At 39.6% G+C, this 26135-nt stretch overlaps 1 protein-coding gene across 1 annotated transcript in view; it reads right to left on the minus strand.

Annotated features, from left to right (window-relative positions):
- gbe1a (glucan (1,4-alpha-), branching enzyme 1a) overlaps positions 1–26135 on the minus strand; it is a 208918-nt gene that overhangs the window by 151015 nt on the left and 31768 nt on the right. Inside the window, exons 3-4 of the mRNA XM_073829881.1 lie at positions 18187–18302; positions 780–905 (exon numbers count right to left, since the gene is read on the minus strand). Coding sequence (XP_073685982.1) covers positions 780–905; positions 18187–18302 — 242 coding nt within the window. The remainder of the gene's footprint in view (positions 1–779; positions 906–18186; positions 18303–26135) is intronic.

Here is a 26135-nt window from a genome sequence, read left to right on the forward strand (position 1 = left end):
CTAATGAAAATGAAAATCAGCAATTATAAAATCCATTAATTTTATAAGAAAAGCTCAAGAGAAAGGATTCATGTGTGTGTTTGTGTGTGGTGAAACTAGAAGCTCTTGGTTCTTGGAAGCAGCTATCAGTCGATGATGACTGGTGTGATGTACGATTCTCCACTGACCCTCTGCAGGGCAAAACCTGACTGTAATAGGTTAAACCATGCCAGAGTCCATAACTCAAACCCTCCTCCCTGACAGCTCACAAAGCGTCTGCCTGAACCCATAACGCCGGAAACCTCCGAGAGCATGTGCTTGTATGTGAGAAACAAACAAAGATAGAAGAACTAGGTTTATGTGTGCAAAGTAGCAACTAAGACACCTGTCTGGAAATATGTTGTTGTGTTAAAAACCTGGGTATCCCAAATGAGTTTTTGTTATGTCTGGTTCTCAAAACCTTGTGAGGCTAAAATGGGTTTCTCACACTTCTTTTCAATGCTGCAACATTCTAATAATTGAGATCCAACAGAAATAACAACCAAAAGCATTTTTTCACAGACTTTTTGGACTATGAATCTCACAAAGATGACGAAACATCAAATTTGCCATGAATGATTCAGAAGACGAGTCTTTAATTTTGAGTAAACTTTGAGTCTTACATTTCTTAACTTCTTGTGTATTTCATATTTTAGTGTTCTAGCCGAGTTGACCCCAACTCAAAGTCCTGAAGTGTCTTAGATAATTGCTCATAATTATTGTAATCTACTGTATTTCTACTTAACTATGCATGCACTCACCTGGTATGGTTGCGGAGGGTCCCAATGAGTCCAGTCGTATGTGACGGAATCCAGTGTTTTTGTGACATATTTGGCCCAGGGAGAGATCCTAAACAGATATTCACCTGTTTTAGTCAGGACCACCAGCTATAGACAGAAAGAACAAATGTGACATCTTGAAATAAACTCAAATTTTCATGGTTAAGTTTTTGATGCAAAACAGAAGCATGCAGTATATATATATACACTACCAGTCGAAAGTTTTTGAACAGTAAGATTTTTTATGTTTTTTAAAGAAGTCTCTCCTGCTTACCAAGCCTGCGTTTATTTTATCCAAAGAACAGAAAAACAATAACAATGTTTAATATTTTTACTATTTAAAATAACAGTTTTCTATTATCCTTGTGGGGACATTTGGTCCCCACAACGTGATGAATACCAGGTACACACACACACACACACACACACACACACACACACACACACACACACACACACACACACACACACACACACACACATGTTGGGTTTACATGTTTTATGGGGACATTCCATAGGCGTAATGGTTTTTATACTGTACAAACCATACTTTCTATCGCCCTACACCTACCCTACACCTAAACCTAGCCCTCACAGGAGATTGTGCACACTTTTATTTCCTCAAAAAAACTAATTATGCATGATTTATAAGCCTGTTTCATGGGGACCTGAGAAATGTCCCCACAAGGTCAAAATCTACTGGTATTCCTATCCTTGTGGGGACATTTGGTCCCCATAACGTGATGAATACCAGGTACACACACACACACACACACACACACACACACACACACACACACACACACAAACACCAGGTGGACAGGTGTTTGGTGATGAGAGCTGACAGAGGGGAGGAGAAGAGCAGAAGAAAACAAAGCACTTTAAGAAAGTCCATCATTGCTTGCAATCTCTCGGGGGGCAGCTTGGAGATTGTCACAGATCGATAGCCGCTCTGGAGAGACATTGGGGCGGGACGAAACATCCTTAAACCGCTCTGCTCGGCTTTGCACAGACTATTACCAAACTAAGAACATACCATCGCTTTACTGACAGCAGAAATAACACTGTGACTCTGAGAAAGAATAACAGAGAAAGATAGAGAGAAAGACGACTTGGAGAGTAACTTAGAGTGTGACTCTGAAAAGCAAGAGGAATAGAGTTCACCAGTAGAGTTCCAGAAGATAAAATGTCATTATCATCAAATGCAAACAGACTTTTTATTACATTGTCAGAAAAAAAGTACAAAGCTGACACTAAGACAACATCTACACTTTTGTACGTTTTATAGCCTTATTAGTACCTTAAAGGTACATAATAGTACCTAAATGTACATATTACTATTTTCTGAGAGTGTAGGGATGCAGCAACATTAAAAGTTGTGTTAAACCCCAACAAAATGGATACTTGGATACTAAAATTATATTCTATTTAATCTTAATACATTAAATTAATATATTAATTATAGTTAAATAATTAAAAAAAACTAAAGTCATTTTAAATGCTACAAGTGAATTTATGCAAAAGTAATCTGCTTAATTAAAAATATGCACAATTCAATCTATTCGCAATACAATATTAAACCATGATAGCTCATCTTTTTTTTTTTTCATTAGCACACTCTGCTGAAGGGTAATGAACTTGGCTAAAACAGCTAGAAATAGCTTGATCAAGCTAAAAGACCAACTAGACCTGAATAAACCATCTTGGCTAGGCTTGAATTAAAGTTAAACCCAATGAAACCAGCAAAGACCAGCATCCACTATTCTGGACAACAACCACCTAATATACAGTATATTGTGCATCCCTAATTTTTAGCCTATTCAGCAACACATTTACTTCAATACACTACTTTCACACACTCAGTGAAACAATTACCAATGGGAGAAGTGAACTGAACCATGGCAGCTCATCAATTTCCATTAGCACACACTCTGCTGAAAAGAAAAAGGGCAATGAATCTGGCTAAAAACAGCTGAAAACAGCTTGGTCACACTGCAGGACCAACTAGACCTGAATAAACCATTTTGGCTAGGCTTTAAAGTTAAACCCAATGAAACCAGCAAAGACCAGCATCCACCCAAGGCTGGTTTATTTAATTATTTATTTATATTTGTTTCAAACCAAGTTCTACATTCAAATGGAGCCAGATTATTCTGTAACAAGCAATTTTCTACAATACATATGGAAAATATACTGTATTTATGGAGCCAAAGTTACTTTTCCCTGGACAACAACCACCTGATATACAGTATATTATGCATCCCCAATTTTTAGCCACTTTTTAATTTCAGCAACTTATAAAAAATGAGAGAAGTGAGTTGAACCATAATAGCTCATCAGTTTACATTAGTACACACTCTGTTGAAAAGAAAAGGGTAATGAACTTGGCTAAAACAGCTAAAAACAGCTTGTTTAAGCTGAAAGACCAACTAGACCTGAATGAAGACAAGCTAAACCTGATGAAACCAGCAAAGACCAGCATCCACCTAAGGCTGGTTTATTTAATTATTTATTTTTTGTTGCAAACCAAGTTCTACAATTAAATAGAGCCTGGTTATAATGAAACAAATAATTTTACAAAATGTACATAAAGGTAAATAGGGTAAATATAACCACCTGATATACAGTATATTGTGCATCCCTAATTCAGAAACTTAGAGAAGAGAAATTACTACAGTACACTACTTTTACACACTCAGTGTAACAATATATACCAACAAGAGATGTGAACCATGATAGCTCATCAATTTCCATTAGTACACACTCTGCCAAAAAGAAAAGGGTAATGAACTTGGCTAAAACAGCTAAAAATAGCTTGCATAAGCTGAAAGACCAACTAGACCTGAATAAACCATTTTGGCTAGGCTGGAAGACAAGCTAAACCTAATGAAACCAGCTAAGACCAGCATCCACATTAGGCTGGTTTATTTAATTATTTGTTTTTTGTTTTAAACAAAGTTCTACAATCAAATGGGGCCCGGTTATTCTGCAACAAATAATTTTCTAAAATGTATATAGAAAAAATAGGGTAAATATACTGTACTTTTGGGACCAAAGGTACTTAAAAAAGTATTACCTTTTTTTCTGGACGACACCCACCTAATAAACAGTATATTGTGCATCCCTAATTCAGAAACTTAGAAAAAAATGTACTACAGTATACTATTTTCACACACTCAGTATACCAATATCTACCAACGAGAGATGTGAACCGTGATGGCTCATCAATTTCCATTAGTACACACTCTGCCAAAAAGAAAAGGGCAATGAACTTGGCTAAAACAGCTAAAAACAGCTTGTATAAGCTGAAAGACCAACTAGACCTGCATAAACCATCATGGCTAGGCTGGAAGACAAGCTAGACCAGCACGCACCTAAGGCTGGTTTATTTAATTATTTGTTTTTTGTTTCAAACCAAGCTGTACAGTCAAATGGAGCCAGTTTTAGGGTAAATATACTGTATTTCTGGAGCCAAAGTTACTAAAAAAAAAAGAGTACCAGACGGTCTGCACCGGACACAGCTAAAGTCTGTCTACACTGGACACGACAAAGCGAGCATTGCAAATCATTTGAACTTTGTGTAAGCACGTCATAAATAGAACGCACCAGCAGTTTACTGTCAAGGATTTGTGTCACGCCAACTTAAAAAAAATGAGAGAAGTGAACTGAACCATTATAACTCATCAATTTCAATTAGTACACACTGCTGAAAAGAAAAGGGTAACAAACTTGGCTTATATGACTTTCTTGTCTTTAAACCAGATTAAACCAGCTAAGACCAGCATCTACCTAAGGCTGGTTTATATAATTAATTATTTTTCAAACCAAGTTCTACAACCAAATGGAGCCAGTTTATTCTGTAACAAATACTTTTCTAGATCATGAGCTGTTACTATAAATGCGATTGAAACTTAAATAATTATCTGTATGCACACCCACATATACAGTGAGAGAAAAAATAATAATACCCTGCTGATAACAAATAATTTTCTAAAATGCATACAGAAAAAAATAGGGTAAATATACTGTACTTCTGAGTGTTTGTGTTGGCGCTATATAATTAAAGAAGTTGCATTTGGCAGGTACATTTCTCAGCCAAATAGAGCGAGCCAGACAGGACCATTTACGGATTAGCATGAGTTTAATTTAGAGTGAACGAACAATCTCGTCTGCATTTAGCGCAAGAGTAAAGTTCACCTAGGCACTTTTCATCTTCAAAGTGACATCAGACCTTTAATTATATTTCATTGCTATCAAAGCGTCCTCCCTCTGATCTGTCATAACTCTCTCCGCCTGAGTCCAGCCTCAAATCTCACATGACAATCAATAAGTAAAGAACCTGCAGTGTTAATAGGGCTCCTGAGTAAACATCTGGAAATTGTTGTGTGTAGACGGAGAGATATGGAGGGTTTAAGTCGCTTAGGTTTTTCGCACTTCATGCACACGCACACAGATGCTATATCTCTGCCCACACACTTTCAGCAAGAAGAAACCCCTAGAAAACTCTCCTTTCTCCACACTTCCTTCAGACTCCAGTTAGCAGTGTTTTGATTTCCCTCGAGACGACGACTATACCCCTGAACCAGCTGTCTGGAGTCACTGAGGTATCTCTCAACAAACAGAAGCACAACAAAAAGAATGTACCCACATAGAGAATTAAACATGGCCTTGCAGGAGAGCTTGCTTGGAGATCTCTGAGCCACACAGGGATCTGTATTGATCACCTTCGGCAGCTAAAAGTCTTTGAGCATCTAGTGTTCCCGGTGTTTTTTAAAATGCAATATCACTACACAGGGTACTGAAATATTCATGCCTGAATAAATGAGGTTCGAGCTTGTTGGTCTCGGCGATTAAAAAAATAAAAAAAGCTGAGTTTATTTTAACTAACGCTTACAGCAGGTTTCAAATTCATTTGGCACCCAGCAGAAGGCTGTGTGTGGGAAATGCATTAGGCAACATTGATTAAGGGGACGATAAAAGGGAATCTCATGAAACATTGAGGACGCATGCATGCACCTGAGAATGCACTGACAAACACCAGCCTCTTTTACCAAATGCTTAGAGTTTTACACTAAATCAGGTCTACTGATCGATACAATCATGCACTGATTGTCATTGAGATACTAAAATTAATTCTTGAATATTCAGTCTTTGTTTCCTATTGTGCATTGGAAAATACGAGCTGTTTCTATAAATGCGGTTGAAACTTAAATAATTATCTGTATAACTACTACATACCACATATACAGTGAGGGAAAAAATATTTGATACCCTGCTGATTTTGTACATTTGGCCACTGACAAAGAAATTATCAGTCTAAAATTAAAATTTTAATTTTAATTCAGCTCCCTCCACAGATTTTCTGTGGGATTAAGGTCTGGAGACTGGCTAGGCCACTTCAGGACCTTAATGTGCTTCTTCTTGAGCCACTCCTTTGTTGCCTTGGCTGTGTGTTTTGGGTCATTGTCATGCTGGAATACCCATCCACGACCCATTTTAATGCCCTGGTTAAGGGAAGGAGGTTCTCACTCAAGATGTGAAGGTACATGGCCCCATCCATTGTCCCATTGATGCGGTGCAATTGTCCTGACCCCTTAGCAGAAAAACACCCCCAAAGCGTAATATTTCCACCTCCATGTTCAACGGTGGGGATGGTGTTCTTGGGGTCATAGGCAACATTGATCCTCTTTAAAACATGGCGAGTTGAGTTGATGCCAAAGAGCTTGATTTTGGTCTTATCTGACCACAACCCTTTTAGCCAGTTCTCATCTGAATCATTCAGATGTTCATTGGGCCTGTGCATGTGCTTTCTTGAGCAGGGGGACCATGCAGGAGCTGCAGGATTTCAGTCCTTCACGGCGTAGTGTGTTACCGGTTGTTTTCTTGATGGCTGTGATCTCAGCTGCCTTGAGATCATTGACAAGACCCTCCCGTGTAGTTCTGAGCTGATTCCTCACTGTTCTCATGATCATTAAAACTCCATGAGGTGAGATCTTGCATGGAGCCCCAGACCAAGAGAGATTGACAGTTATTTTGTGTTTCTTCCATTTGCGAACTGTTGTCACCTCACCAAGCTGCTTGCAGATGGTCTTGTAGCCCATTTCAGCCTTGTGTAGGTCTACAATCTTGTCCCTGACATCCTTGGACAGCTCTTTGGCCTTGGCCATGGTGGAGAGTTTGGAATCCGATTGATTGATTGCTTCTGTGGGCAGGTGTCTTTTATACAGGTAACAAGCTGAGATTAGGAGCGCTCCCTTTAAGAGAGGTTAAAAAGAAAAAATTGAATAAAGTCAAAATATTTTGAGAATGAAGTCAAAATTATGAGAATAAAGTATTTAAACTTTATTCTTGAAATATTTTGACTTTATTCTTGTAGTATTTAGACTTTATTTTCGAAATATTTAGACTTTATTCTCGTAGTATTTCAACTTTATTCTTGAAATATTTTTACTTTATTTGTGTAGTATTTCAACTTTATTCCCGTAGTATTTAGACTTTATTTTCTAAACATTTTGACTTAATTCTCATAGTATTTTGACTTTATTCTCGTAGTATTTCGACTTTATTTTCGAAATATTTCAACTTTATTCTCGTAGTATTTCGACTTTATTCTTGTCATTTCGACTTTATTTTAGAAATATTTCAACTTTATTCTCGTAGTATTTCGACTTTATTCTTGTCATTTCGACTTTATTTTAGAAATATTTCAACTTTATTCTCGTAGTATTTCGACTTTATTCTTGTCATTTCGACTTTATTTTAGAAATATTTCAACTTTATTCTTGAAATATTTTGACTTTATTTTCGTAGTATTTAGACTTTATTTTCGAAGTATTTAGACTTTATTCTCGTAGTATTTCAACTTTATTCTTGAAATATTTTTACTTTATTCTCGTAGTATTTCGAAATTTTTTTCAAAATATTTTGACTTTGTTCTCTTAGTATTTTTACTTTATTCTCATAGTAATTTGACTTTATTCTCAAAATATTTCGACTTTATTCTCGTAGTATTTCAAATTTATTCTCAAAATATTACAATTAATCAATTGTTATACAATACAATTACTTTAATAGATACAATTACTGTGTGTATACCCTGTTTAAAAATGTTGGGTCAGTATATATATATATATATATATATATATATATATATATATATATATATATAAAATCTTACTGACCCCCTTTTGATCCGTAGTGTACACCAACAAATAAAATAGAAATAAAACAGTAATATGGTGTAAATAACAAATATAAATGGTTATATGATTATTTTAGAATTACTTTCCATGTTCAGTCAAAATGAGTTTATGCTCTCTGCTCTAAACCAGCTGATTATTTTTTATAAAAAGGTTAAAAAAGGAGGCCAATGCACACAGATTACACACCTCCAGCATGCCTGAAGGAGAATTCGAGGTAGGAAAGAAAGATATGGACCTAGTGAGAAAAAAAAAATACTGCAGTGAGAGAGATACAATTTAATCAGAGCTTCCAACAGGATATTCTGAAGGAAGGAAGGGCAAGAGCAAGAGCAAGAGCAAGAGCAAGAGCAAGAAAAGTGCACTCCTGGCTGAAGTTCAGCTGCGACCAGTTTCCATATGTTAAACCTGGCCGCTCACCCCCCATTAAAATCCCTCCCTGGATCCCCTCTGCAGGTTTAAAGAAGCTGTGTATGACAGCCAATTACCTTATAGAAACCTCCACACAGACCCAGGACTCCATCTGTCCACCTAACACCCAGCGAAAAGGAGAAAATTCAGCCACTGGCCGCTTTTATGGACATAAATGGACTTCCCTTCCGCTCTCGCTCACTTGCTCCAGACACACTCACTCACTCCCCTCTCGTTTTCTCTGCCTAATAATGGCCATTCAGGTTCTCAGCCCTTTAATTTCAGCCTAAATAAATAAAAAATGAAAACAACTCAAAATCTCAGTACACTTTACCCTAGTCAGAAAAAGGAAATTGCGGAAAGCAGGATTCACAGCAGTAACATGAAAATTATCCTTAAAGTAAATGATTTATGACAAGAGTTCATGAGCAAACATCTCAGGGTTAAATTAAAGAGATGGAGGTGAGTTTCGATGTGCTGCCTTCTCCCACATGTGCTAGTGCAGTTTTGAGTTTAAACGAATGAAAAATGGGTAAAGAATACAAATTAAGCATTGTAGTGAATTTAGCTCAAAAGGGAAATGTATATAAATAATTACAATTCATTTTTATTAATTACAATTATTTATATCAGCCGCCAGTAGTAACTGTAGCGGAATTAAATCGCCATCAATTAATCTGTTCGTCTAGCGAACATTCAGGGTAATTTCATATCAACTCCAAGCAATGATATTTTCTTGGCCACAGAAAAATAACATTCCTACAGTATTAATGCATTAGAGCCTGTAGCTTGATCGGAAATCGTAAAGGGACATTAATTTGCAAGGCAGAATCAGAGACTCATGTCATTTGTGCACAAGAGTTTTATTAACTAACGACTAACATATAACTAATCTAAACAAACAAACATACAATCACTCATACAGGGTAGGTTAGGAGGATGGCTAGAACAGTACAGGAAAAGGGGGGTGAGGCTGAGCGGACCATCTGAAAGAACCATCAGTTTCTAACGCAAAGCGCGGCATGTGATAGCTTACACACAACCTCTGTTTAGTGGAAGAAACGATACTTGCATTCGACCGAGAGTCTCGTGGAGCCTCTGGAGAAGTCCTGGATGGTTCCATTTGATGGCCGGAGTTGCAATTTCTTGAAACTCCAAGGTTGTTCTTGACTCTGTTGAGGTTAGGAGAGGTCCAGAGACGGCCAGGAGTGAAGATAGAGAGATGTCTGATCGTGGTCATTCTCATGATAAGTTCCATGGTTGGGTGAAAATGAACTCCAGTGCTGTTAGTCTGACTCTGCGGGGTCCACGCAGCTCTATATGTTGAGGCCCCCTCCTGGGCCCTGGGGTATGGACTCAGTGGAGGCCCTCCACACCAGCTGCAATCTAGATTTTCAGAAGAAACTGGGCGGAACTGTGTGTGAGTCTTTTTATATTCTAGGAAGAGTCACACCTCTCAAAGTGGACTTGACTAATGAGAGAGGCTGAATTCCAAGCGGGAGATTTGGAGATAATGTAAACTTTTATGACTCTTTGTCTGAAAGCAAGGCAATTTGCATGTGTGCCAGGATTGAGTATTCCTGCAATACCATTACAGATTCTTGAAACTGTAATATGTTACATGTGTATCAACATAAAATTTGCATCATCTTTTAGATCATCAAAATACGAATTCAGAGATACCAAACATGACACATACATAATATATCTACATAATATATATATATATATATATATATATCTTAACACATGCATAAAGACCTTACACAAGGCAAGATACATAAACCGCAATAATACACACAATGATTTGAGGCTGTGTGTGTGTTCATTCATAGGAAGGTTTTCTTATGAATTAGGGAAGAGTCCATTTCAACAGGCCAAATGTCTTTCATTTTTGTTGGTCTACCTGCATTCCTTTGCATCGTAAAACTGGTGTTATCAGCTAGTTGCCCTGGCAACTGAGCCCTTTGGCCTGTTGGTAGGGTGACCAGATGAGATTGGTTGAAATTCGGGACGGGGGGGTGGGGGGTTCGGTACAAGCTAAAACCTGCAGAGACGTTTTAGCTTTTTTGCAGCATGTTGGGGTTCCGGTACACCAGCCATGTCAATTTCATGAATGAAAATTTGCTTATCAGTGCATCAGAGCCATATAGAAAGAGAGTTGTGACACTCCCATAGGCTTCCATAGGAACTGTGGAATGCGGAAGTAAAGCGTGTGATGGAGCGGCCAATAGTTCCAAACAACCAATAGCTCCTGCATTGAAGCCCATTCATTTCAGCGCTTCTCAAGCACAGTCGCTAGTATATTGAAGAAATTACTGCATTTCTTTACATTTTAACGCATCAGTTGACCTCTCGAAAAACTGGCCAATAGTGGTATTTTATGAAGCGTGTTAAAGTTAATGTTTATCGTTAAAAAATAAACAGTTACGCTGTAAATGCAGTTAGATAACGTGAAAAACACCTTAATAGCGACCATAACCAGATAGTAGTTGTCACATATTTACGTTTTTAGTCTTTCTGCAATATTTCTCTCACTGTAGGAGGTTGAATGAGTTTCAGTAAAGACTGCATTCAAGAAACACGATAAAAATGTATGCTGAATGCAATTCGTTACCTTGTGTTTTTTTAAACACTATTTTTATCTTTTCTATTATGTTAAATGCCATTTTTGCTTGCCTTTTATAATATTCACTTTTGTATATTTGAATATCATAAAACACGAGTAAATTACTTTTTTATTTAACATTAAATCGTTAAATCGAAACATATAAAAAAGAGTGTTTGATCATGTCCAAATACACATTCAGATGTATTTAACCTTAAATATTACAATAACTAATATAAATACTATATTAGAAAATGTTATCTTTTAAATGGTCAGGATCATTAATGCACATAGGTAGCCTATTATTTAGTACAAAAAAACTCCTCAAAATATTTACTAAATATAACTGAACTATATATTACAATTATTTAACTGAATAAAAGTTACACTTAAGGTACACATTTGACTGCCAAAGATGAGAACATATTATTGTCTCTTTATCACTCCCCAGAATAAAATGCGATTGTAAAGTGTATTCAGAGAAGTTATCAATACACAATCAATGCACATTATGTGTTTATAATTACTCGAAATTGCTGCAAATATTGTAAAACTGCTGTCTATCCTACTTAAACCCATTCAAACACATTGACAGCGCGGAGCTGTTTGGAACTATTGAGAGCTCCATGAACCACGTGACCGCGCGGAGGCGAGATCAAAGCGTGTCGCAACTCTCTTTCTATATGGCTCTGCAGTGCATATCTTAATGCGCGCCTACGGTATATCTAAAAAAAAAAAAAAACAAGATGCTGCAGCCAATGAGCAGCCGGCGGGGGCTGGTTGCCAGGCTGCAGGATGACTCAACCTCGCTCCACGGACAGTTTTTTATGTTTTATCAGACAACTATTTAAGATTTTGCTTCAGTATAATTTTCGGGACAATTAGAGCGGGATTCGGGATTCGGGACAGCAGCTTAGATTTCGGGACTGTCCCGAATTTTTCGGGACGTCTGGTCACCCTACCTGTTGGTGCATTTCGGGGGTTGTTTCCAGAACGCCAACCTATAGTTGGCTTGTTGGTTTTGTAGCGTCTGGACCAATCAGACATAGTTATTTGTTACATTTAACAAATTATCCTTAAAACCAACAAGCCAACTTTAGGTTGGCATTCTAGAAACAACCCCAGTTCTACCAACATTAAAACAACTGGGCCTTAAGGGCTCAGTTGCCAGGGCAACTATCTGATAACACCAGTTTTACGATCCAAAGGAATGCAGCAACTTTAGGAAAGACATTTGGCCTACTGAAATGGACTCTTCCCTAATTTATAGGAAAACCATCCTATGAATGAACACACAAATGGTCCATTCATTGTGTATATCATTGTGGTTTATGTACCTTGTCTTTTTCCTTTTTTTTATTTGTGTAATGTTTTATGCATGTGTAAAGATAGATATAGATAGATATCTCATGTAGATATATTATGTACGTGTCATGTTTAGTATCTCTGAATTCGTATTTTGATGATCTAAAAGATGATGCATATTATATGTTGATACACAGGTAACATATTAGAGTTTCATGAATCCCTAGTAGATTTACATGAATTTACCCACATGCAAAATACCTTGCTCTCAAACAAAGGGTCGTAAAAGCCCACATCATTTCGAAACCCCCCGCTCGGAATTTCAGCCTCTCTCATTGGTCAAGTCCACTTTGAGAGGTGTTATCTTCCTAGATGTTAAAAGGGCTCACACCTAGTTCCGACCAGTTCCTTCTGAAAACTTGATTGCTGCCTGTGGGGAGGGCCTCCACAGGCCCAGGCCCAGAGGGGGGCCTCAACATATGGAGCTGTGTGGACTCTCCACACAGACTACTCCCACTGGAGGTCATTTCACTCGACTATGGAACTTATCCAAATGTACACAATCGGAACTCTCTCCCTCTTCACTCATGGCCATCTCTGGATCCCCATCTCTGAAGTGCGGCCTGCGGTTCCTCAGAACCGCTCATTTGGGAGAGAAGACTCTCTCAACCACAACAGAGTCAAGAACAACCTCAGAGCTTCAAGAAAGTGCAACTCCGGCCATCAAATGGAACCATCCAGGACTTCTTCAGAGGCTCCACGAGACTCTCGTACGGATGCAAGTATCGTTTCTTCCACTAAACAGAGGTTTTGTGTAAGCTATCGTATACGGCTCTTTGAATTAGAAACTGATGGTTCTTTAGATGGTCAGCTCAGCCTCACGCCCCCTTTTCCTATACTGCTCTAACCATCCTCTTACCCTACCCTGTATGAGTGAGTATATGTTTGTTTGTTTGTTTGTTTGTTTAGATTAGTTATATGTTAGTCGTTAGTTAATAAAACTCTTGTGCACAAATTACATGAGTCTCTGATTCTGCCTTGCAAATTAATGTCCCTTTACGATTTCCGATCAAGCTACATGCTCTAATGCATTATTAGTGTAACAATGTTATTTTTCTGTGGCCAAGAAAATATCATTGTTTAGGGTTGATACAAAATTACCCTGTATGTTCGCTAGATGAACAGATTAATTGATGGCGATTTGATTCCGCTACAGTTACTACTGGCGGCTGATATAAATAATGGTAATTAATCAAAATTAATTGTCATTATTTATATACATTTCCCTTTTGAGCTAAATTCGCTACAGTTTTAAAGATAATTTGTTAAGTGTAACAAATAACTATGTCTGATTGGTCCATACGCTACAGCATGAAGGACAATTATGTCAGTTTCAAAAAGACAGTTGAAAAAGTGGATCTTAAAGGAACTGTATGTAAGAAATTTATTTCAGTTAATCATAAAATGGCCCTGACATGTCACTAGACATTAAGAAATCATGTTCATTTCAAATACTTATATCACTGACAACTGTGGTCCGGCCATGATATTGTCATTTAAAAGGGAAAGATGCAGCCCACGACTGATGTTATTGTTGTCATTTTGTGTTTTGGTCTGAGGCTTCACCCTCCAGCTATCTACTAATCACGAAGTCAGTAGAGTTTCGTGATCCGAGTTGCCAGCTCTGTTACAGCTGCAGCTACGAACGTGTCGGATAAAACATGTATAATGTTACGAAACCTAAAAGACCTCGTTAGGAATCCGAAATACGTCGTGACAAAGTCCGAAATAAAACAAGGATTTGTATAGGAGATGCCTTTGATAGATGGAGACGGCTGAAAACGGAGAAGAATTTGAAGACAGACGCCAACGTTGCTAATTTTCTCCTGGACAGGTAATATTCATCTATGTTTGGCTAACTTTGCTTCCGTACACAGTGGATTTTCCACGGTCGCCCGTGCTAAATGCGTTCATAAAAAGCTTTATTTCGCACCACTAGCAGGGTATGAAAACAATCTATGTTTGGACTGAAATGTGGTATTACAGTACATCTTTACGAAATATTTGGCTAATCGCCATTAGTAAATTTTTGCTATACATAATTACTTCCCAAAACATCTATTGTGAAGCATAAACATAATTAACAGAAGAAAAGAAATTACTGTGTAGGACTCGTCACTTGCCATTGGAAGCTCCTTGTAGCAGCCTACATTCCTGCTGGATCCCGCCGCTTAGCTGGCAACCTCGAGTCAGGGGGGAGGGGGAGAGGATACACGTTCTACAGTATTTTAAAAGTGATTGCAGTACCAGTTTTGGCCACAATCCTACATACGGTATCTTTAAGACAAGACACTGCAAGCAAAACCATAATTTTTTCATGCACTGGACAATTTTGAGATTTTGCTTACAAAGCATGCCTTCTTTTAGACTGGTGAAATGAAAACATTCAAAATACACATTTAAGCATTTATTTTATTTATTTTACTTTTGTACACCAAAATCAAATTTTTATTACATTTTATAATATTAATATTTTATTACATTTTATAATATTTCAACTTTATTCTCGTAGTATTTCGACTTTATTCTCGTAGTATTTTGACTTTATCCTTGTAATATATCGACTTTATTCTCTTAATATTTCAACTTTATTCTTGTAATATTTAAACTTTATTCTCAAAATATTTTATTCTCATAGTATTTTGACTTTGATCGTAGTATTTTTGTACTTTCTTGTAGTATTTCGACTTTATTCTCGAAATATTTCAACTTTATTCTTGTAGTATTTTGACTTTATTCTCATAATATATCGACTTTATTCTCTTAATGTTTCAACTTTATTCTTGCAATATTCCAACTTTATTCTCAAAATATTTTATTCTCGTAGTATTTCGACTTTATTCTTGACATATTTCAACTTTATTATCGTAGTATTTCAACTTTATTCTCATAGTATTTCGACATTATTTGTCTTTATTGCAATTTCGACTTTATTGTTGAAATATTACAACTTTAATCTCGTAAATTTTAATATATATATTTTTTAACGTGGCACTAAAACACTGTTGTAGCATATATACTGTATGTATATAGCTTGTTTAAAAATGCTGGGTCGTATTTAAAAAAAAAATCTTTCTTCTTATCTTATTACTGATATGTACTTATTGGTACATATGTTGCTTCTTGTAGAAAAATTCCCACAGGTACATTTTCGTCATGAGATAAAGTAGTTAAAAAAACATATCTAAAAACTTCTGTCAGACTAGTGTAAAGAAAATATCCAAATACACATTAAGCATTTATTTTTATTACACTTTTTTTATTTCTCGATTGATTTGTTTCTGTAGATTTCAATTACAATACATAGATTTTAACGCCGTTTTCCCAGAAAACTTCTCCACTTAAGTAGGACTTTCACACACTAAAACCAAATTTTTATTATATTTCATTATGATTTATGAAGTGATAAATAACAAACCTGATCTCTTGACGAAAACATACTTGTGGGAACATACACCACGTTTTTGTGAAACATTTGATGTGAAATGTCCACTGAGTGGCGCTGAAAGAGTGTTTTTTTTTTCCCAGTAACAAACATACATATGGTACATTTTATGTGACGTTGGTTTTGTACGTGTTGCCGCAGTTCTGACTTGAAATGTCCGTTGAGTGGCGCTATAACTCTAATGCTTTGTGATGTATTAAAATAACGTACCATCTGCACTACACCGAAACCTACCTGATGGTATGAACTAAAGCGAATGTGGCGTAAAAATGCAATCGCAAACATGCCACTTTAGCTTGTTTCTCGATCTCTCATCCTACAGCCCTTTCATCGTGAGTGAGTTTTTCCACAGGATTTGTACCCAAGGATTGTGCATCCTAAATCCAATTTCAATGCCAGCTGAGCTACTGAGCAAGCTTGTTATGTCCGTAAAGTGAAACATATGGAGCCATAATCATAACTATGTACGAAAACCATTAAAAGCGCTCACTGTTTTACCTCCTCTAATGTTCATTTCTGTTGGAATCTGCAGTGATATGTATTTATTAGTATGTATTTTACATCTTGCAAAAAAGTTCCCACAGGTACTTGGTTCTATCCTGTATCGGTAGCCAATGAGCTCACTGTTCAACATTTAAATATATAACTAGTGGTTGATGTAGCAGTTGCGGTGTGCTTCAGAAACCCTCTACCTTCCCCAGCTCCACCTGTATAGATCTGCTACAGGGTGATTCATGTATGCTATATGGTAGTCTCAGCCTCAGACGTCATGCCCACGGAACGTTGGCTAAACGTCTGATGCATATGGTACACTTAACTGGAAACTCTTCAGGAATTTCAAAGTCGTCATCTGATTAATTGAATTTGATCAGATTTCCGGGAGACGCGAGCGTCGCGTTTATATTCGGTCCGCCGGGAAACAGCTAAGAGGGAAACTGCTAAGAGGTGCTTATGCAGACACCATTGTTGTTATACACTTTTGCAACGTTCGTGAAAAAATTACTGACTTACTGCTTGTTCTCCCTCTTCTTTAACTTTCAATGCTGGTTATTTCAGTGACTGACTTGTTGCACGCCAGTCTGTGGGGACATTTCCACGCCCCGAAACGTGACACTGAACGAAACAAACTGTGATTGGTTGTTTGAAATGTCGGTCAAACAGCCTTATCGTCAGCCTGAAGGTCTGGCTACGCGAGACTAGCTAGTTATTTCATGCATGTTATATGTGCAGCAGCAGTATTTCTTACATGCTCACAGCAGCATGTTGTGGATGTATTGGCAGTAGCAAATCTCGGTACTTGCTCTATTCTGTCAAGACCAAACACATTAACATTGTCATGTACATTATAATGCTAATCCCTCTGAGAGTTGTCATGACAAAAATAAATAGAATTAATTTAATGGTTTGAACAATAATAAAATTCTGGCTGAAAAATTTTGAATTATATTAATAATTTTAAACGCTACAAGTGAAATTTAGACATCACATCATTATAATGCAAATTATTTAAAAAAGTATATTAATTTTGAGATAAATATTCATTTGAGATAAATATTCATAAATATTAAACGTAAAAAAGTAAAACTTATTACCTATATTAACATAGTGGTTGAAAACACTGGTAAATTTTTTTTGATACTGCTAAATTGGGAAAAATAAATAAAAATCTATTATCAGAAAATCGATATGGTACTTTTACAGTATATTGTGCATCCCTAATTGAGAGACTAACTGGTGTAACTAAAATAATTGTCTTCAAAACACCCCCCAGGCACTTTTTACAAAAGGGCGGAAGTGAAAATGTGCTGTGGTTGATCTGAGCTCAGCTGTAGCAGCACTAATGTGATCCGATCAACCTCCGGTGTCCGGCGGAGTCAGGGTGCTTCAAAACCCATAGCATGGCACTGCGGCTAACTGTGCTGGACATGTGTACCCCCGCCAACTCTGGCAAATGGATACTTGTTGGGCACTCAATGTCCCCATCTGCTCCCTCTTCCCATCAACCCCAGATTAACCCTAAGAGCCAAGTCAAGCAGCTTTGCCCCACAAATGCCACCCGAACCTGCCAATGACCATCGGTCTTCTGGGACAGAGAGAGCCAAGATCCTGTTCTGCTTTAGCAGAGCAGCTAACAGCTCCTAATCAGGTTGAAGAGACACACAACCCTTCACTAATCCAAATCATACCACACAAGTTGTGAAGATGAAAACTCCAGCCCACAGAACAGATTTCAAATTCCAATGACCAGCCAACATCATATGAGCTGCACTTCAGATGTTTATATTGATATAAATTGCATCATATAATACAAATATAACAAGCAGGATGTAATAAAACACGATGGTGTGATGTATTTAGTACCTTGAGTTTGGTCAGGTGCTTGATGGCAGGAGATTTGTCCACTTTTGGAGAGAGGCATAGTTCCCATTTCCCATATTCTTTCTGCGTGAAAGGATGAGACTGTTTTTCCCAGGAATCTGAAGAAAAGTATATTTAATTATTAATAGATGCTTGCCTATTTTTGAGCTGTATACATATACATATACAGTTGAAGTCAAAAGTTTATATACATCTTGCAGAATCTGCAAAATGTTAATTATTTTACCAAAATAAGAGGAATTAATAAGAGGAGTTATTTTTTATTTAGTACTGACCTGAATAAAATATATCACATGAAATACATTTACATATAGAAAATAATAGCTGAATTTATAAAAAGGACCACATTCAAAGTTTACATACACTTGATTCATAATACTGTGTTGTTACCTGAATGATCCACAGCTTTTTTATTATTATTGTTTAGTAATATCATTTTTTATCATTAATCCCTTTTTTGTCCTGAACAGTTAAACTGCCCACTATTCAACAAACAAAATCTTTCAGGTTTTACAAATTGTTTGGTTTTTCAGCATTTTTGTATAATTGAACACTTTCCAACAATGACTATAATTTTGTGATTCATCTTTTCACACTGAGGACAACTGAGGGACTCATATGCACTTTTGACTTATTTTGTCTTCTGGAAAATATGTACGTTTCTGATATTTAGGCAAAATAAGAAAAATGTACAGATCTTCATTCTGTTCAAACGTTTACACCCCTGGCTCTTAATGCGTTGTGTTTCCTTCTGAAGCATTAGTGAGCATTTCTTGGTTCTATTTCATATTTTTACATTAATTAATATTCTATTTATTAAAGCTAAATATGAATCTCATTAAGTTAGTGTTTTTACATTTATTCCAAGATAATAACTCTGTCACAAGGAGGAGTCAGAGACGTGCGGATCCATTTGCAAGGCTTTATAGAATAGTCAACAAGCAGGAGTAAACGCCAGGAAACAGGAACAACGTAGGTAATCCGGGAAACAGTTCAATAATCAAGCAGTGGTCGCAAATGGCAGGCAGCAGGAATCAAAAACGGGGTACACAGTCCAGAGTCATACACAGGCAATCCAATCCAGAGAAACACGCTTAGAATAATGACCATGGGAACAATTAGACTTCGCAAGGTGGCTGTGTGTGAGAGTGGCTTAAATACATGTGGGTAAATGATAAACAGGTGTATGCAGCAATCAGTTCTGTGGGAAATGAGGAACAGATGTGTGCAGTGATTGGTGCAGTGGCTTATGGGGATTGTAGTCCATGAAGTGTGGTGCAAGAGTTCATGATGACAGGGAAGACCAGATACGTTACATAGCCCCTCCGCAAGGAGCGGCTTCCAGACGCTCTAACCACCTTAACAATCTTGAGGGTGGTGGAGCGGAGGCGGAACAGGGGTAGGGATGGAGGGCCAGGTCCATGTAGTGGTACTGGAACCACGAAATGAGGCAGAGCCGACGGAGGGAGAAGCCATGGAGGAGGAAGGGTTGGCTCCTGCATGGGGCCGACCGACGGAGGTAGAGCCGGTGGAGCCCGAGGCGGAACCGGAGAGTCGATGGTCCTGGGCGACACAGAGGATCCGGAGGGCCAAGGCGGAACCCAAGGCTCTGGCGACCCCGGCGGAGATGGAGGTCCGGAGGTACGCAGCGGAGCCGGAGTGACAGAGGATCGAGGCTGTGCCCACGGGAGGGAGGAGGTCCACAGAGCCGGCAGGACGGAGTGACGAGGCGCAGCCGGAGGAGTAGAGTCCAGAGGCGAAGGTGGGGTGACGACTGACCGGGGTGGAGCCGGAGAGACGATGGAGCCCGGAGGAGCTGTTGGGCCGACGGCCGACAACGGAGACGAGGGAGCACAGAGCCGGGGTGGAGCCGCAGGGTCGGAGGACCGAGGTGGAGTCCAGGACTCTGAGACTGGAGGTGATGGTGAGGGGTCCTTCAGTCTGGACACCGATGGCGACTGGCAGTCCCACGGCAAGTCCTCTGCCACGAAGGTGGGATGGGGGTGAGTAGAGGGACTGTCAGGAGACAGAGGTGGCAGGACTGGAGCAGCAGGGAGGGTGGGTGGGAACAGTCCATGCTTGAGCTCCGTGACCAGAACCGGGCAGACAGGAATCTCAGGACGACTGGATGTAACCAGCGGAGTCTCTGGAAAGCTGGGCGGAACCAGCGGAGGCTCTGGAATGCAGGGCTGAACCAGCGGAGTCTCTGGAAGGCTGGGCGGAACCAGCGGAGTCTCTGGAAGGCAGGGCTGAACCAGCGGAGTCTCTGGAAGGCTGGGCTGAACCAGCGGAGTCTCTGGAAGGCTGGGCAGAACCAGCGGAGTCTCTGGAAGGCTGGGCGGAACCAGCGGAGTCTCTGGAAGGCTGGGCGGAACCAGCGGAGTCTCTGGAAGGCTTGGCAGAACCAGCGGAGTCTCTGGAAGACTGGGCGGAACCAGCGGAGTCTCTGGAAGGCAGGGCTGAACCAGCGGAGTGTCTGGAAGGCTGGGCGGAACCAGCGGAGTGTCTGGAAGGCAGGGCTGAACCAGCGGAGTGGAGCGGAGCTCTTGTGAAGCGGGCTCTGGACGACGCTCTTGTGAAGCGGGCTCTGGACGACGCTCTTGAGGAGCGGGCTCTGGAGAACTGGACGACCCCAGCGGAGATTCAGGAGGGCTGGGCGTCTCCAGCGGAGACTCTGGAAGAGCAGGCTCTGAGCGAGCGGTCACTGGAGGGCGCTCTGGCGGCGCAGTCACTGGAGGACGCTCTGGCGGCGCAGTCACTGGAGGGCGCTCTGGCGGCGCAGTCACTGGAGGGCGCTCTGGCGGCGCAGTCACTGGAGGGCGCTCTGGCGGCGCAGTCACTGGAGGGCTGGTTGGGAGACCAGCTGCTCGAACCGACAGCAGCGGTGGGTCCTCCACGCTAGAAATTAGCCTTTGCCACCCCGTGGTAAAGTGTGGCTGCTGTGGTTCTGGGCTAGCAGACCTCTTGTGCTGTGGCTCTTCTAGAACTCTCACAGTAAGCGGAGAGCCGCATAACACCAACGCATAATTCATAAAGTCCTCCACCGAACACTTAAATTCCCCTCCAGGCAACAGCGATTTAATGGGTTCATTGAGTCCAAAGCGGAATAAGTCCCTCAGCCATACTTCATCATACAAAGGTACTTGAAGTGATAACCTACGAAACTGTAGTACATTATCCTCAATGGGAAGATCTTCCTGTCGGAGGAGCAGAAGTTGGTCGACTGGGTCCATGTTGTGATGCTGGTGGTTGAATAAAGCCGCTGGATCCGGGTGAGGCGAAGTCTTCTGTCACAAGGAGGAGTCAGAGACGTGCGGATCCATTTGCAAGGCTTTATAGAATAGTCAACAAGCAGGAGTAAACGCCAGGAAACAGGAACAACGTAGGTAATCCGGGAAACAGTTCAATAATCAAGCAGTGGTCGCAAATGGCAGGCAGCAGGAATCAAAAACGGGGTACACAGTCCAGAGTCATACACAGGCAATCCAATCCAGAGAAACACGCTTAGAATAATGACCATGGGAACAATTAGACTTCGCAAGGTGGCTGTGTGTGAGAGTGGCTTAAATACATGTGGGTAAATGATAAACAGGTGTATGCAGCAATCAGTTCTGTGGGAAATGAGGAACAGATGTGTGCAGTGATTGGTGCAGTGGCTTATGGGGATTGTAGTCCATGAAGTGTGGTGCAAGAGTTCATGATGACAGGGAAGACCAGATACGTTACAAACTCAAGGCAGTAACAATTTAAACAATATATTTTTATTTGTGAACTTATGTTCATCTATTCTTTTCAATAGTTAACTTTTAACTATTTTTGAATTTTTCGGGTCATTAGTAACCAAAGCTTTGTAAACATTGGTCACAGACACAGAGATTTTCTTTAAATTTCATTAAGCTGATTACTCACTAAAAACTCCCACAAATCATGTTTTCATGTCATTTTAAGTCTCATTTTGATGTAACAAAGTAGTTATATCTAAGTGTGTGAGTTGTTTACTTACATCTTTAAATTATTCTTCCCATTAGCACCATTATATTGTTCATTCAGACTGATTCGTAAAAACATTCAGACTGAGCGTGTACAAACACGACAACCAATCAAAGTAAATCCTGACCAGTCATATCGCGATAGAGGCATTGCCTCCTCTAATGTGACTTTCCCCCATTCATTCTCAATTACCCCACACCAAACTCACTGCACACTTTAGGGGGTCTGTTAAAACTGAATGGGCTCAGGGGAGGTGAGAGAGATGCAGAATCCTGCTGTAACTTTACCTGCTGATGGCATTGCTGGACAATGTTTCTTCAAAAATAATTTATACAGTTTTCAATTTTATATTTTGTAATATTTAATTTTTGTACTATGAAGAAAGACAGAGAGAAAACAGTCAGAAAACAACTTTTCCTTTGAACAAGTATGACTTGCAGTAAGATACCTCTTAAAGAGTTGGTTCACCCAAAAATGAAAAAGCCAATTATAAACCAGTCTCCTCTTGGCTTATATCGAAATCCTCTGACATTCTTCTTCACAAATCCTCATTTTGTACTAATTTGTGACCGTTGTTTTCTTGTGACCTGTTAAAAAAGAAACACCCGCCTATTGCCATGATAACCAAACATTTTTTTTAATATAACTCTGATTGGATTCGTCTGAAAAAAGAAAGCCATTTACACCTAGGATGTTTGAGGATGAGTAAATAATGGGCTAATTTTCATTTTTGGGTGAACTAACCCTTTAAAGAGGCCCAAGAAAATTTGTTCATTATCTCATCTACTTCTAGGATGGCCAAAAGTTTCAGCCATTTTCATATTTGGGTGAACTATTTCTTTAAAAATAACTTTCACTGCTTAGGAAAAAAAAAAAAGTACACTTTAGTGCAGGATTTCAGATTCTGTCAAAACTGGCTAAGAATCTGCATACTTTTACACTGCACAGTATATTTACATGGCCCTTAAAACCAGCGCCATTCATCCATGGCTTTAACAGCTGAATGAATGCGGAGTAGTAAAAATGCAGAGTGCCGTACAGCAGCTGACTTCACCGACTCCCTCAGACTGTTCATTCAGTTTCTGGGAAAAAAGCCACGCAAGACTGTGTGACCCGCTCTCAAAGCCCAGAAAAAAAAGCCTCTGATTTGTTGTGGATAATTTTCTGTCGTTCTGCCCTGTACGCCTCTGTGTATCTCTTTTCACATTACATACTCTAATGGAGAGCAGAAAGCGAATATAAATAAATAAATCAATAAAAGACCAGTGCCAGTGCAATATGCCTACCCACCTGCAGCCCCCCGACACAGATCAAGACCGGCTCCCCCAGACCCAAATTTCTCTCTCTCCTTCTCTTTCAAACCTCTCATTCCCACTGTGAAATTGAAACCATATAATATGAGCCATGTCAAAATGCAATCTCACGCCAAATTGGAAGTTGGGATTTCCTATGACACCGCCTTTGGCTCTCAGAGAGAGATAATTACAAAAAGGCAGAGGGATAAATAGAAAAGGGAAGGATGTGATATAGGTGGGGGATGGTCAGGGAGGAGAGCGGCCGCTGGTCATACGGATATAAGTAGTGTCACAGCGAGAGGAGAGACAACATTTTGCTGCTATCTAGAATTCTAGTAAACAGCTTCTTTCCCCAGAGGGAACAATGTGCCCTTTTCACCCGACAGTATGGATTCACTAACTCCAAGAAAGGTGTGTACGCATCGATAGCAAACACACACACGCACACGCACACGCACGCACGCACGCACGCACGCACGCACGCACACACACACACACACACACACACACACACACACACACACACACACACACACACACACTCCATGTACTCCATGATGGAGTACACCTGAACTATGAGTGTGTGTTTTTTAAAAGCAGTCTAACCTATGTATTTACTGACCAAAGTAAATATTTCTTTTTTAACCAAAACCATAGCACTACCATGGTATTCTTTGAAGGACCTTGAAGTATCATATAAATACCATGATAAGGCAATTGTTCAATGTCATGGAACATATCAAAATACCATGATAATCCTATATGATACCACCATTGTGAATATTGAGAAAGAGACAAAGTTATGAAAATATTTTTCTGCCTCAAAAATAAAATGTGTAATTGAACAAATTTTGAGATATAAAGTCGCACTTACAGTATGAGAAATAAAGTAACAATTACAATTAATAAATAAAGTTGAAATTTATAAAAAAGGTAAATGTGAGAAACAAAGTTGTGATTACAAGATCCATTTATGTCAATTATGACAAATAAAGTCATGGTGAGGAATACTGTTCCAACTGCATGAAAAAAGTTGCAACTGTCAGATATAAAGTTTGCAACTGTGGAATAAAAATACAGTTTAATAAGAAATAAGAAAAAAAAATAACAAGAGATAAACAATCACAGTTAAAAGATAGCTGCAAGCAGCGATTACTAGGCTCTCTAAGGCATTTAAGCACATATGAAAAAAGACATTACATATTATTTAGCAAGCCTGTAACCACCTAAATCAATGATTAAATAAATAATTTTTGGCAAATTCAGATAATTTATCATAGAAAAAATATGATTTTTACATTTATAACTGTTATAGTGCCACCTATAGTTTGATTTCTATAAAAGTACATGCTTGTTTAGAATCATCTGTGACATATGCTCAGCTAGTTTCATGAAGTTTTGAGTTTCTTTTAAGATTTATAGGCTTTTGGGTATATGTGGCCACGGCCCTTTTAAAAATGACCCTGTTATAGCTAAATGTCACAACCCCCGGACTTTCTAGTTGGTTTCTCCCATCATTCCCCCCCCGCAGATCTGTGTTTTTTGGTTTTCTCTCATTGTCTACACCTGAATGTGTTAATCAGTCTGTCTATTTAATGTGTGTGTTTTCCCCTGAATCCTTGTCAGTCTTTAATGTTACCACTCTGTGTTCCTGTGTTTGCTTGTTGCCCGTTGGATTTATTAAATACTTTTCATTTTACTACGTCGTTGTTCGAGTGTTCCTGTCTGAATCGTGACAGAAAGACCGACCGATACAGTTTTTTTTTGCGTATTCCCCCCCGTTTTGTTTGTCGTTCGGTTTCCCAGTCTTTTGTTTCCGTTGTGTTTATTATGTATCACTTACGACCAGAATTCATCCTATTCCAGCTGAAGCAGGGGGATTTACCGCTTGAGGGATTTACCGTCATGTTCCAGCTTGTAGCTCACACCACCAGCTACCCAGACGACGCGCTCTATCCGAGGACGGCCCTCGAGCGGATTTCGCCACGTTTGTGGAGTGGACACTGTCGAGAAACAGACCCTCGTTCCCCACCTGTTTCAAGGAGAATCTCGCCAGTGTCACTCCGGACCCAGAGCCCAGCCAGTCACCACCCCGACCTGCGGAATACCAGCCAGAGCCCACCGATGACGGAGAGCTACAGCCCGCCGCGACCAGCGTGCCATCGCAGAGAGGAGCGACAGAGCAGCTGATCACCATGGAGCCTGAGCTGCACGAGCCGTCAGACCAGGTGCGTGAGCCGGCCACAATGACCGTGACGGTGGAGGGGTCAGTGGAAAATGAGAGTGCTGAAGACAGCATTACCCACTGCACCACTGCTGAGGGTGAGCTGAATTGGGTTTTGGGACATTTCACAAAGAACAACATACCTGATAATAATTCTGAGGATGTTAATACTGGACTCTCCGTAATTTCCGAAATATCTACCTGCTCTGGCTTCCCACCCACCCTCCCTCAGTTACCTCTGTTAAATAACCATAATGTTTCAGCCATGCCACCACTGCTGCCTGTCAGTCCCTCTGCTTACCATCAGCCCATCATCTGTGCAGCGGGTTCGCCACAGGTCTGCCAGTCACCATCGGTGTCATGGATGGAGGATCCCTCATCTCCGCCTTCAGCCTCTGAGTCCTGGACTCCGCCTCGGCCCT

The sequence above is a fragment of the Garra rufa genome, chromosome 23, assembly GCF_049309525.1.
Source record: "Garra rufa chromosome 23, GarRuf1.0, whole genome shotgun sequence".
Lineage (NCBI taxonomy): Eukaryota > Metazoa > Chordata > Actinopteri > Cypriniformes > Cyprinidae > Garra > Garra rufa.